Genomic DNA, 14,495 nt, shown 5'->3' with positions numbered 1-14,495 from the left:
GGTACCTGGAAAACTTGTTATGGAGCGAACTGGATACAGGAATGTGAAATCGTTGCACGAATATCAAAGAGTTAGCTCAAAGGAACGAGAGGCTGTGTCCGATGTTTTGCAACTTCCTAAGACATCGTGAGCCTCCGCGTAAGAAAATTGCTCACGGTCGTAGTAGCGTGGCTACTTCATCTAGTTCCACGTTTACGTTTGCTAACTGCAAAGTTGTATTTGACATGAAATGAAACTTAAATTGTATAAAATGAATTCAGATAATGTTATTAAATGATTCAATAAAATGGAAGTGTTATTTGGTGCAGTAATATTGTAGGGTATTTGATGTTTTCAGGGGAATAACTGTAGGGGAATAACTCAGCCCCGCACTTCCCTGTTACAATCAAAGGCCGCTACCAGCGTTTCAGACAATTTATTATTGGCGGGGAATATTCAATATCATCCCTTGCGAGAACAAAGGAAACCGAGTCATGTGGCAAATAATATGCGATATTCAGCATTTATTCACCGAAGTGGAGGTGGCTAGTGGTGGATATTTACCGAGTCGCAAAAAGACATTTTCGGGTGCAAATTCCACACGAATTGCTCGGAGGTGAATAGCAAAGGGGATATCCAGATTTTGAGTTGCCAATAAGCGCGCATGTTCAAGGCTATCCACTGTTTTAGTACATACAATATATATGTATATATATAACGTTTAGAAGAAAGACAACTTCACAGCGTAGCGACTTCAAGTTTCATGTTTGGACAATCATCAGGCTACAGATCTTACATTTGCATTCTAACTCATTTAAAGACCATTCTAATACTCTAGGGGAGCGTGCTATTTTAAGTTCGACAAAAGGTATTTGTTCTTGTGTCTGCATTTAGAAATTAACTCGTTTCTTTTGTTCAGTAGGTGGCGCGTATCTGCTTTTATTATGTACAACTTTTCTATAAGGCACAGGTCGCATCTCTTTGATCCACATTTGTATGGTGAGGCGAAAGACTCTATTGCCCAGCGTAGCGTGTAATTGATGTTATTGTCCTTTAGACTCCAGATATGCCTCGATAACTCCGTCTCACTGCAGTACTTTTTATGCCTGAAGGATTTAGTGTGATTGTTGTATCGGGTTTTAAATTCTCCCTCTGACGCTCCGTGGTAGATCTTGGTGTTGATATATGTATATATATATATATTTATTTATATATATTTATTATATGGAGGAGAGTGTTTTACTGGGAACTAAACCACTCGTAGATTCCTTACGCCACTTCATCCGGGACCCGAGTGGCGTATTTTCCGTATGTCACCTTTGTGAGTGTCGTATCGTTGAATGACGTCACGATTCCCGCCTTGTTTTCCCCGCCTTTTTTTATAAAGCACAGCCGTATTTGTAAAACTTGACTACTTTGAAACACAATAAAATCGGAAATATTCAATATTTAGTCTCCATATAATAAAAAGGACATTACACGTTGGCTCGAAGATATGAATTTTATGTTCTCGTGGCAAGAACAATATCTCACTCGTTCGCTTCGCTCACTCGTGAGCATAAAATTCTTATCTTCTCGCCACCGTGTAATATCCTCTATTTATGTGTATTGACAAGCAAAGACTATCCCAGAAAGTCATGATCTTTGACTGCTGTGTCTGGACAAAGTGACATTGGATTGTGATGTACTGTACACTAAGTTTATGTATGAGAAATCATAACTGAACCAAACTTACGTGTATCAGATGACATTTTACCATGATGGTTGAAAGACAGTCTTTTTAATATTTTTATAAATATGGATGACACTTAAAATCACAGGTATGTTTTAAAACTGACAACTTATTTAAATGGTCTAAATGCATGTAGAATCATTTAAATTTTAAAATAGGATACTGATTGCTAATCATGATGCTCAACAGAGTATTAAAGAGAAAGACAGCCCTCTTTTTTTAAACTTCCCTGCAAGCAGAGGTTTTTTTTCCTTTTGCAATAACTGGGCTTTCGAGGATGGGAAAAGAGAGCTCTGCCAAATTGGGTCGAAACTCACTCTAATCCAACCTTGGACTGGACTGCTACATGATATGTTTGTTGACTGTGAGTTGAGCCTGCTGTTGTTAAGTGAGGATTTGGTCGCTAAGTAACTGCCTTGCACAATCAACACAGTAAGTATCGACCCAATAAAAGAGGTCTCTTTTCGCGCACTCATCAGAGTAGCAAATGCAGAGACCACTTCTAGCAGGGAAATTTGGAATATGCGTACTGTAATTTTTTAAACTCTAATTCACCCTAAATTACTTCTTAGCCGGCAAAATAAATTAAATTATTCTTCCTTCAATTAACAAATCTGCTATCGTTTAACCTGTTTATTGTCATTAACAAAGAAAGAAGAATGTCTAGAAAATGAAATGATCTAGGGTAACTGTATTGCCAGCCTGTTCTGCTGCGTGATAGTACTGCATAGTTATTTACTCCCTGGATAACGCATATTCCACCCTTTGGACAACTGAATATAAGGGACACAAGAAAAGAAAAGGGAGGAAATGCTTCTTTTCAGTCTATTCATCATAACAAGGCTAACAAAAGGTACGGTTTTTGTTTTGCCCAGCATTGAATTTCAGTAATGATCTTAAGTGCAACAGGCTGGACCACATATCTGCACTTACAGTACTTTTAACTAGCATTCAGAGACAATAAACAAAAGAGGATTCGGTACTCCAGGAGACTGAGGTTGAAAAGATGAATAAAGCACCCGTTATCCCTTCAATCTTCCTTCGGTAACAAGATTGTCGCGTATGAGACATTGAAAATAAAAAAGAAATACGGGGATCGCAAAACCAGCAAATCCAAGTCTTTGTTATCGAAATTAATTTTGCTTTTTTGTATTACCATCACAGAAATTTGGTAGTACTTGGACTCGCAATGAGAATGGGGGTGGGGGGGGGGGGGGGGTGGAGGTGGTTGTCATGAAAAAAGGTCTATTACCTCTGACTTTTACATTTATCTAGCAAAAAGCTCAACAAATTAATGTGTCAATACCTTGTATCCTCAAATATATAAGCAAGGTCTCTACATAATAATTATTTAGAGACCTTACTTATTTATATTTTGAATAACATCAAACGGTGGCCTATGAAGTAAACATGATGTTATTCTAAAGGCCTTTGAAATGGGGAAGAATGATGTTTGCAATTGTGGAATATCCTATTAATTTGGTTTCCAAGATAGAGTTGTTTTCAATTGAGTGTCGAAAGTAATTAGTGAATTACTTTGGTTTATAATTACTTCACTCAGTGATTGGTTCAAAGTTCTCGTGCCATTTTTTCAACCAATCAGAAGTGACACCAAAACCAATCGTGGCACGCGCGTGCACATTTTCCCGCGCTTTGTGTCGGCTACGTGTAATTACTTCGAGTTTTGATTGGTTTTCTGGATTGTCTCAGACCTTTTTGATTGGCCAAAGTAATTACTTTGGTTTTGGTTTTACGACACTCATTTGAAAACTGCTCTATTGACATATCTACATAAAACAAGTGAGAAAAGTGATGACATCACTGATGGTACCTTAGGAATCTCTGAAAATAACAGGGCAATCTTATTCCAGTTTGACATAAGTAATGGCATTCAAACAAGTAAGGCGGCTCATCAAGGTCTTCGCTTGACGCTTTGGAAAATGTTCTTTTGGTTATTGAAAGGAATAAAATGAGAAGGTTAGTTCACCAGAAAATAGATATGGATGCCAGAATGTTGCCATGTCAGTGCCAAATTTATGTCTTGCACGATGTCCACTACTGGTGCAAGTTTGAAAAATGCCGCCACTTCACTAGAACCAGAGATATTCCTCTTATGATTTGTTATCTTTTGGAACCAATGATGTCATCACTTGAATTGAATCTTCCTGGTATTTCAAAAATAGATCTCCTTTTATTTACGAGGTCCGTCAAATAAGCATCAGTTTTGTTTTACCGGTACTTCATATTTTTGTATTTTAAAACCTTTGGAGTGTATCAAGGTACCTACCGATATAACATTGATGTACTGTAATATTACTAAGATTATCTGATCTAAAATCGATGTTAGCCTACTCATGAAATTGTCAAAGAAGGGTCAAATATATGGCCCTCCACTAACTTTAAAAATTTGTAAATTTTCTTTCAATTGGAAATGATCTCAGCTGCTTGCATCAAGTATTTTCCACATCTGTATCAACCAATCAATCTGCCCTTACACTGCCAATTAGATGGATGTCATTGGCTGTGTTATTCCAAAAAATAGCAGCCACTATAACTGCCGTTCTGTTGCATACGTGTTTTTGCACTCTCTGCGAGTAATGCCTACCCGCGGCACAATCTCTGTTCGTAAGAGTGATGTTTGACTGTTAGACTTCCCAGCTATCCATCCACTTGTACACTGCCGCTGTAGAGTCTGGCAAATGAGCCATAGGTCCTGACATACCATATGACAGACCACGGAATGCCCAAAAACTATAAAAAGAAGGAAAAGAGATTGTTAATGACTGTATCAAGGGAATCAGAACAAATGAAATGAAATGAGATAATATTTAAAGTGCAGGTTGCGGACGAATGAGAGAACTGAATTGTGATCCTCGCATTTACAGTAGCTGGACAATTTAAAGGGGCAGTGTCATGCTGTTTTAGCGAAACTTCAGACCACTAAAAGACGTTCGTTGCATCAATGGAGACCAAACAATAATGCTGTAGTTTTGTTACCAATAACCATTAAAGCGCATTGCTGCTATTCTTTGTTGTTTTGCGGCCAAATATGGAGAGGATAGAAATGGATTGAAACTTGAAAAAACCAACCAGTTTTTTTCAAGTTTGGAGACAGTCTCTTCAGAAAGACAACAAAAATTAAATATGAATTAGGAATAGCTCTTTGTGCCATAAATATATGTCATAATATTGCCAGTGACTTGTCAGGAATGTTCCACGTGTGAGCTAAAGTACTAATTTAGATTTTTACCCATTTTTAACCTAAAAACAGTAAAACAGTGCCCCTTTAAGCAACTGGTGCTTTTTTATAAACCCAAATAAAATTGCCCTGCTGCCAACTGTGTGGATTCATAGCCCAGATGGTAGAGCATTGCAACAGCACCGCATTTTTCAGGTGTCTTTAAAAAAACGACATTTGCTTAAAATAATAGACCAATTCGGCTAACTCAATGTTGTACCCAATTCAAATCTCTCGGGGTTAAGATTCTTTGTGTGTTGAATTTGCATGACAATGAAGCATTCACATTTAAATGATATGGAAATTCTTGGAACAAAACGTTTTATTCCCAGAGGATTTGAATTGGGTACAACATTGAGTTAGCCGAATTGGTCTATTAATTGACTGTCCAGCTTAGTCTGAGGATCAATCAGTTGTCTCACTCGGAATCAGGATAGGTGCACAGGACATACAGAAACCCCTAATGTGACCAATGGCCCCTTCACGGGAACAAATTCCCATTGCTTGTTACCCAACAGTCCACCCATGAGACCACAGTCAGCTCAACACCTTGGAGCGAAGTAAAAGACAATTGCCAGGCCAGGAAAATATTGATAGTACAGTAATATAAAGCAAAGTTAATTTATTTAAGGTCGGTAGTCCTTCAGTTAAAAAACTGGTATCAATGGAAGCCGATGGTGCGCCTTTTATCTCCCTCTCTCTGTCAGTGCTCCGTTTCACAGATATTTAAAGCTACAGCTACACGGATCAGAGGAAAGTCGAATCAGATGTTGAAGTCACCGAGGATCGAACTGGGGACCCCTTGCTCCGAAAGCCGCGCACTAGCCAACTAAGCTACGCCTACAAATGTTGGTTTTTGAGGACAGGAGAAAACCGGAGTAACCGGGAAAAAACCTCTCGGAGCAGACGAGAGAACCAACAAACTCAACCCAAATATGGCGTTGAATCCGGGAATTCCACATTGGTGGAAGGCGAGTGATCTCACCACTGCGCCAGCCCTGCTCTCGACGTTAAATAAATGGTTGATCAAAAAAGCTCATGAAGGTTACGTTGAGTGCATTTTCATCACTAAATGAAATAATTTGACCAACATATGTCATGAGTGGATTTAGAGGTAATTTTTAACCAATTGAATCCTGAAAAACGGAAAAAATCCGAGCTCCAGATGATAATTTTGAACCCATGACTTTTTTGCAAATTAGCTGAAACACTTCACCTTGAACTTCTATAAAATGTTTCTATTTAAAATTAATGGTTATAGTTGAGTGTGTTCATTTTCTGTATTTAATGATTTACAGATGATAAGCAGCCTAACTTCTCTAAGGAAAGATTACGTTTTTGCAAACGTTGGTCGTGTAGCACTTATATTTGAACTGATTAGAGTGTAATGTGAAGCGCATGTGAGCGTTAGCCCTACTGAGCTCAGGCGTTGGAGCAGCGGTGATCTAACCCGAAGGTCGTGGGTTCAATTCCCACCCTGGTCAGAGTTTTTCTCTGTCCTTGTATGGGCCCATTTCCATCAGTAGGGCTAACGCTCACATGGTTCATATGGGGTAGAAATTAGGCACTTCACATTACACTCTAATCAGTTAACTTCTCTAAGTACTACTAAAATAACTGAAAAGCACTTACACTGCACCATTGAATACCATTTACTTCACTCAACTAGCTTAGGTTGTCGTTAAATTGTTAATTAAAATATTGAAGAACATTACTATCAAGGGCTGATAGCAAGAGGTTCCAATGGTTCAAATAGAAACGAGACCATTGTCCTACCACCACTTACCTGTACCATGAAGTGTCATTTGGGATTTACTATTTTGGGGCTTTTTAAACTAGGTTTTTCAGATTTTGCGTTGAAAAACTCCCCCTTTTTCCATTTTATTATCTGTTGCTGTTTTAATATCCCATTTTTATCTTTTTGGTTCTCGATTTTCGGCAAAAATAGAACTAGTTTTTTCGGATTTGGTATTTGGCAATGTTTGTCAGCTGCAAGCACATTAAACGCCATACTCCCATTTCTCAAATTAGCCTTGTGATGTAACACCAGTGAATCAAATTGATTACAGTTTTGAAAAATGGTTTTACCCAAAATGTAAAGCGTTTTCTGTGGGTTTGAATGATTTTGTGTGGTTTTGCGGTTTGATAGCGACCCCAATGCCCCTTCCCCCCCCCCCCCCCCCTTCCTCTATCACGTATTTCCGGCAGTCCTTTCCCTCCCCTGAAAAACGTTTCAGGGGACAGAAACCACCACTGGCGCAGAGAATGGGGAGAGGCCCTGATATTTCACAGCGCCCTTCCCCATTCTCCACGCGGCATTCTCTCGTGCCAAAAATACCGCCAGCTACGAAGGCTACTCCAAAGGGGTTTTCTCTGGGTACTCCACTTTTCCCATCTCCTCAAAAACCAATATTTGATTTGATTTGCATTAACTTGAGTTGATTTCAGTTTATAGCCCCAGGACTAGAAGACTAGACACTAAATAATAGCTGCGGTTACACTAGCCATTTTGCCCTTGGGTAAGTGGCTTTTTCCCACGGGGAAGCAATTTTTTATGTGTAACCGATCTGTCCAAAGGAAAATTTCCTGTGGGAAATTTCCATGGATACGTCAAAAAGCATAAAAGAATTGCGCATGACAGTTCCAGATGTAAGTCTTATGGTTAACAAAACCCCAAAGCGGCTCAACCAATCACAAGATTGCCGAACGCGAGGAAAATGCATGCTGTGATGAACTGTGTAAACAACTGCGGACGTGGAAATACCCAAGCACGCCTTTTCTGGCCAGCAGCAAGTCGACGTCTATATTATAAATTGGAGAGTTGCAAAGACTAGAGAAAGCGTAACTGAAGTCGACGTCTTTGTTGCCTTCTTAAAATGAAGCGATGAATCGCTGAACTTAATTGAGGTGGACAGTTTAAGAGAAGCGCCGATCGTGACAATTACCGAAAATAAGCCAAAGCAAAGTTTGTCACTCAGATGTAGATCTTCGATGTTTACTGTTTTTTTTTTAGATCCTTAATTTTAATGCATTTTGTATTGTAATTAGTTTTTCAAAAACCATTTAGTGAAAAAACTAATAATTCTTATCTTGTTTTATCTTAAAGGTAAGTTTCCCACCAAAACAGGCCTACGCTTACCTTCCCCTTGGGTAATTTACAAGAGTGTAACCGCAAATTGGGAGTCGATCCTAACCCAGGGTAAACCCAACCCAAGCCGTAACCCCAAGGTTCCCCATGGGCAAGAGGTCTAGTGTAACCGCACCTAATAAGACTTCCTTTCCTTTCCTTTTTCCTTTTTTTGTAATCTCCTGGCCCCAGTTGTTTGAACAAAGGTCAGATAAATTTATCCTGTGGATAAGTCACTACCCAGAGTATAAAATATACTTCACGTTAAACATTGGCCAAGAGTTACGTACAATCCTTGACTTTCAGTAGACGTGCTGCGCTATAGTCTGCAAATTCACAGGTACGAGGGCAAATACTTACAGTAGTTATGAGTAACACACGCCCCTCGACGACATTTTTTCATATTTGAAAATAAAATTTAGGTGGACGTCAATCAAATGTTTCCATGACAAATTCAACTGCCGCCAAGAGAACAGGTGTATCGTCATGGAAACATATGATTGACGTCCACCTAAATTTTGCTTTCTGAATATGAAAAAAAGTCGTTGAGGGGCGCGTGTAACTGTTAACCGCTGTAAATCTTTGCAGAAATTGAATCTGATGGATGGTGACTTATCCACCAGGCCTCGGTTGTTCAAAAGATAGCTAATGCTATCCACTGGATAAATCACTATCCAGCGAGTAAACACTAGCAAAACCAACTGAATTATCCAGTGAATAACGCTATCCACCCTTCAAACAACTGAGGCCTGATAAAGCTTGCCAGCCTTTGAATAACAGAAGAGCACTTGTGCGCAGCTTCATGTATGATAGCTATTGTTCGTGTTTTTATGATCACGTCAACTCTTACCTGAGGATACATCCACCAAGGAGAAAGCAAATAGCACCATAGTACATCATCTGTTTCCACTTGTCAAGCTTTGGGAGCATAGAGAATGATTTACAAAAATACTGACATATCACTCCTGTAAAAAAAAAACGAACCTTCGAGTTGAAGAAAGCACAATTCCAGAATCTACCAAGTGCATAATTTAATTATTGACAATATTGAAAGTAAACTAATTATTATTATTTTATGCAGAAGAAGTAGCAGCTAATAAAATAATGTTAGCAATTGATACTTCAAATAGATTAAGATATAATAGTGTTTCTGGCTAATGGACATTAAGTGGAATTTTCCTCTGGCTGACTGAAACCATAAAAGAAGTGGAAAGTGTTTTTCACACACCAAAGGGGCCTGAGAAAAGGCCAGGTGACCTTTGACAAGAAGTTTTCGTTTTGCCCAACATTTCTGATTGTTGCGGTCGGATTGGCATAGCCACCAGTGGGCTATGGGAAGTACAATTACAAGAAAGTAAAACCTATATGTTAAATGTAAATGTAAAACTCTCTTTTCCTGACTTTTTTCTCTCTTAGAACTTTAGAACTTGCTGAACAGGTGTTAGTCACAGGCAAGGACTGAGCTAAAACCAAAGAAGCTTCATGCATTCACTTTTGTATCAAAACCCAGTTTTGAAATGTCATTCGTCCTGTGTAGTTTGAGCATAGTATTTCACGGGGCACCCAACGAGAATATAGTTCAAAACCACTTAAACATAGCATTGTTTAAAGTATTTTGGTATTTAAACGGTAGATATAGGCATATTTTTATCCCCTATTTTTTGTCTATTCGGATTTCCTAGTTGAAAGTCTAGTGATCCGAAAATTATAGGGATCAAAACTTACCTTTTCGAAAATTTCAGGCAGAAAAAAGGCTCCCGAACTATTCTAGGTCACCTTTTTAGGGTAAAAATCCGTTAAAAATGGGCAATTATACCATTTTTTAGATGTTCGAAAATCCTAGCACAGGCAGGCAAGCAAGAAATTTTATAACAAATGTCCCGAAAAGTCTAGATCTCAAATCGTCTTCCGAACAGATATTTTCCGAAAATTGACGTTGGGTGCCCCTGGTATTTAATCACTCTATAGGGTATACTTCCTTCTACATGTAGCTGTCACTGTCTAACAACCCCAACTGGGATAATGGCAATTTCCTCCTGTTGCCTTTAACTATGCCTTTATCCAGCAATTGTGGTTACCTGCCATCATTGCACTGTAGAGGTACGCTGGGAAGTAGTGATGGAAGTACAAGACACGTCCCATGGTGTAAAAAGGAAGATAATGCAAAGCCCAGCCAAGGAATAACCATCCACATGCTGCTTCCATCTTCTTTCTACGAGCTGAAAAAAGTGGCAGACATCAGGTTGACTGACTGTTTAAATGACGGATTTGTTGCTATTAATGTGCATTCGCTTTGTCAACAATCAAAATAACTATGAGGCTTTAAGATTACATGTCAAACCTTGATCTTCTTGACTGAGACGATTGATCGCCAATGAGGCATGTAGCGCCAAGTGTTGGCTACAATCATCTTATATGCAACACGTGCAAGTGGAATAATTATAATAATATTATATTGTTTTATTATAAGAAACAAAGTGGGATTCAACATACATATATGTTCGGAACGAAGTTTGCGTAATTTCATTCTAAAGACTGTTCCAAATAAAGATAAAAATTTATATTGGAATTTGATAATAGAACCTTTAAATTTAGATTGATGAGGTATCGAACACTGCCTATTACCTAGTGTTTAAATTATTATCATGATTGAGTAAGCAATCCAGGCATGCATTTCTGAAAACCTTGAAACGTTTAGGCACATTTTGGATGCTTGGCTTACTCACTCAACCATGATTTTTTTCGTACCACGTCACCCTCTGCTATACTGTCTCACACTATTTCTCATCAGAATGTACATTTAAGAACTCGGTCTTCTCTTGTTTAATTAACATGTCAAGTCCGCTCTGATTAGACTTCAAAAGGTGGTCCTATATATTTCAGTCAGACTGTTCCAAAATTTATGGCACTTCCAATCAAAACCTCCCGGAATTTTGCCTGAACAAGAAGAGAACCTATTCAGTCGCTTAGGTTGCCCTCGTGGCTTTTAATTAGATTTTGATTTGAGACTTGTGGCAAGACCCAAGCAAGATTTTTTTTAAAGAGTTCAAGATTTCTGATAAGGCCTTTGCACACAACATTCATAACTAGCCTTTGAATGATTGATTGATTGATTGATTGATTGACTGACTAACTGATTTTAAAAATGTACCTTGTTCTTGCGGAGGATCCACAAACCCTCTCTGAGTTCTAACAGCATGAAAGCAGTACAGAATTCCAAAAAGACACATGACCCCTAACACAAACCACCAAATAACCTAGAAACAGGAAAAATACCGAGATTGAATTCTAAATAAAAGCCTTTCCTTGTGAAGGTTTTCGGGGAGAAATGCATTAGTGACAGCTGTGCAAAAAATATAAAAAAACACACATGTCCAGGTTTGAACGCAACTGCAAAAAATTGCAATTTTTCGCAAAAGCTGAAAAGTCCACGAGTCCCCAACTACATGTAGGACTCGCAATTTTTGCGTAACAGCTGAAAAGAGGAAGACATGCCCCCATCTAGGACTCGCGATTTTTGCGAAAATTGCGAATAGTGCGAAAACGCAAAAGCTGAAAAGAGGAAGACAATTTTTGCAATTTTTCCCTACATTGGCTAAAAAGATAAATCACTGTACTGGACTCGTTCAAAAGCAACAGGCTACAAACTATACAGATCGCGAGTTTTGTTGCAGACTCTTCTCCTCTATCGTTTCACTTTTTTGCGATTTTTCGCTAATCTCGCAATTTTCGCAAAAATCGTTAAAATCGCGAGTCTTGTCGAGGACTTCTTGTCGAGGACTCCTGGTCTTCTCCAGCTCCGGTTTTTTACGATTTTTGCGCTTTTTCGCAAAATAAGCAATTTTCGCAAAAATCGTTGAAATCGCGAGTCTTGTCGAGGACTTGTTTTCTCTATCTCTTAGGTTTTTTACGATTTTTGAGCTTTTCGGCAAAATTCGCAATTTTCGCAATTGGGTGCAAACTTAGACATATCTACAAAAAACAAGGAATTTTAATATTCACTGCCTCCTACAGTAACTAATAATAGGAATTTTTATTACAAAATACATATATCATAAAAAAATGGAAATAATCTTTGGGAAAAAAATGCAATGCCTACAAATACATTTACAGTAAAAACCAGTAAGAACCTGCTGGCGGAAATTTAATACTCCAAAATATAAGAACATTTTTGACCAAGCAAATCTAAGCAGGTTCTCATATGTGGGTTCTAGTACATTTTCATGATTATTTTCACAACAAATGAGTTTGACCATGAGCCTGTAAGATGGCAAACTTATATAACCAGAAAACACCTAACTGTATTTACGAATAAAGTTTTTCATTCCTACTATTCAGTTATGAATAAATGCTGTATAACGAAGGACCTAACCAATTTTATTATATTTTTCTGGTAATCAACAACTGTGTCCCCTATATCAGTAAGTACCTAGAACCTACTCAGCCTAAATTGCCAATCTGTACAAGAACCTATTTTGCCAAACTGTAGAAAATGTAGGTTCTTACACGTGGGTTTTTTCTGCTAGTCAATTTTGAAATCATTTTTAACCTGAATTTAATTTTGAGCAAACATCTTAAGAAAGACCTACCGGGTTTCCAAGAAGATAGACACGATAATCTGCTCCAGAGAAAACATGACCCTGAAAAAACAATCAGAAAGCAAAGATCAATGACATGTAACCTTTCAGTGTAGTTCACAAAATGACCAATACAACAAAGAGATTCTTGTCTGAATTAAGTCAGAGGAACTGTCAGAGATTTTGCCCTACTGTCGTTAAATTTCTGGCTGACAGACGACTCAACGTCATCTGATAGTTAGTACTTGCAATAGCAGCTGACTTACAGTCAAATTGGTTTAATTTATACTCTGCTACCTGCTGAGTGGGTAGCCTGATAGTAATCTGTTGGCCACTTGCTGGACAACTGTTTACTGACAATATTGCTTATCAACAGTCAGTTTGCAGATGAAATGGTTATTGGCTCCACTTCACTTGATAGAATAAACGAGTGATACCCAGTCCATTCCGAATTTTGGCTTAGCGCATGTGCTACATGTATGTGTAGTGTATCACGCTTTCTGTCCTGAAGAGTTAAACATTAAAAATACAAGTTCTCGGTATCGGATGGGTGTGGTATAAATCTTTGAGTCATCAAAATGTTCAGTAAAGTTATAGAAAAAGTACCTTGTAGTTTATTGGCCACTGCCATGGCTGTGATGTCACTTCACCTTCCTTTGGTTTGAATCCAGAATTGGTCTGTCAACAGAAATGAAGCAAAAAAAGCATCAAAGTTTTATCACACACAATAGAACACAACAACATCACTTATCTTGCTCTTACTGACCGCTGTGACAATAAATTACGATGACCCTTTTGAACTTTCTGTTCAATGGTTTTCAGACCTCTCAGTTTCCAAATAGCCAGATGTGTTTAATATCACCAACATCCCAAAAGATGTTGATGAACTACAACAGCCAGTATCAAAAAAACCATAATACTCTTTGTTTGTCACTCCAACCTTTTGCATATAAAGCATTGTTTTTTTTTTCTCTTGGGACTTACAACAGTCCCAAGAGAAACTGGAAACAATGCTTATGCAAAATTTTGGAGGGACAAACAAAGAGTATTATGGTATTTTTGATAATTGCTAATTCAGATGATCTGTGACTTGATATAATTACCATTAAATGTACCTTTACAACTGACAATAATTGTCTTAATTACTAAGGTATTATTACTACAAGCCAGGACAAGAATGCCAGTATTAAAACAGAGGTTCAATGCTGAGCAACAACAAGATTTATGCAAATTTCATTTCAATTTGCAAATGACTGTTACAAAAACTAGAGAGCTTGCGATATTAGAAATACGTGTACATGTAAAGTGCAGACGTTACTTTTAAGCATACCTGAGCCATAACAATGTGTGATTCATACACACTGCCAATAAAGGATGGCTTGTAGAAGTCAGATGCAGCTTTTGGCACTAAGTCAGCAAAAAAATAAAAAAAAGTTTGTACTTTTATTTCATTTGAAACAAATTGGTTTGCCTCAAAAGTTGTTCTGTTCTTTCCCATCATTAACATTGGCCGTTTTTATACAGATAATTTATACGCCTGTCACTGAGTAGTTGTCTAAAGTAAAGACAGGGCAGTAACTTACTATATTAGATGCATTACTTGTCCAGATAGGGTCCACGAAAATTGTGCAAAGATTAATTTTTTAGTGTGTCTGTTTAGTTCATCTCATTACATATAAAGATAGGGACCAGACATATCTGTCTAGACAAATTATCCCCTTTGGTTCGTCTTGAACTAAAAACTTGTCTTAAGTTTGCGTTCCAGACGGATAATGCATCTCTAATATATTTATAAAATGGTCATTATTTTTATTCACCCTGAAAACTTCCTAGGGTGTGGTC

The 14,495-nt window shown here is 38.0% G+C and overlaps 1 protein-coding gene across 2 annotated transcripts in view; it reads right to left on the bottom strand.

Annotated features, from left to right (window-relative positions):
• Positions 1-1,740: 1,740 nt before the first annotated feature.
• Positions 1,741-14,495, bottom strand: part of LOC138026128 (protein O-mannosyl-transferase 2-like) — a 31,070-nt gene continuing 18,315 nt past the window's right edge. Inside the window, exons 16-22 of one of the 2 annotated variants that reach the window (XM_068873329.1) lie at positions 13,984-14,060; positions 13,260-13,331; positions 12,666-12,716; positions 11,228-11,333; positions 10,155-10,295; positions 8,927-9,041; positions 1,741-4,462 (exon numbers count right to left, since the gene is read on the bottom strand). In XM_068873329.1, the coding sequence (XP_068729430.1) occupies positions 4,357-4,462; positions 8,927-9,041; positions 10,155-10,295; positions 11,228-11,333; positions 12,666-12,716; positions 13,260-13,331; positions 13,984-14,060 (668 nt within the window). In that variant the 3' untranslated portion in view covers positions 1,741-4,356. The remainder of the gene's footprint in view (positions 4,463-8,926; positions 9,042-10,154; positions 10,296-11,227; positions 11,334-12,665; positions 12,717-13,259; positions 13,332-13,983; positions 14,061-14,495) is intronic. The other variant, XM_068873330.1, reaches the window with a different exon arrangement.

The sequence above is a fragment of the Montipora capricornis genome, chromosome 12, assembly GCF_036669925.1.
Source record: "Montipora capricornis isolate CH-2021 chromosome 12, ASM3666992v2, whole genome shotgun sequence".
In the NCBI taxonomy this organism is placed as follows: Eukaryota; Metazoa; Cnidaria; class Anthozoa; order Scleractinia; family Acroporidae; genus Montipora; species Montipora capricornis.
The sequence above is the reverse complement of the archived record's forward strand: the minus strand, read 5'-3'. Positions and strand labels throughout refer to the sequence as shown.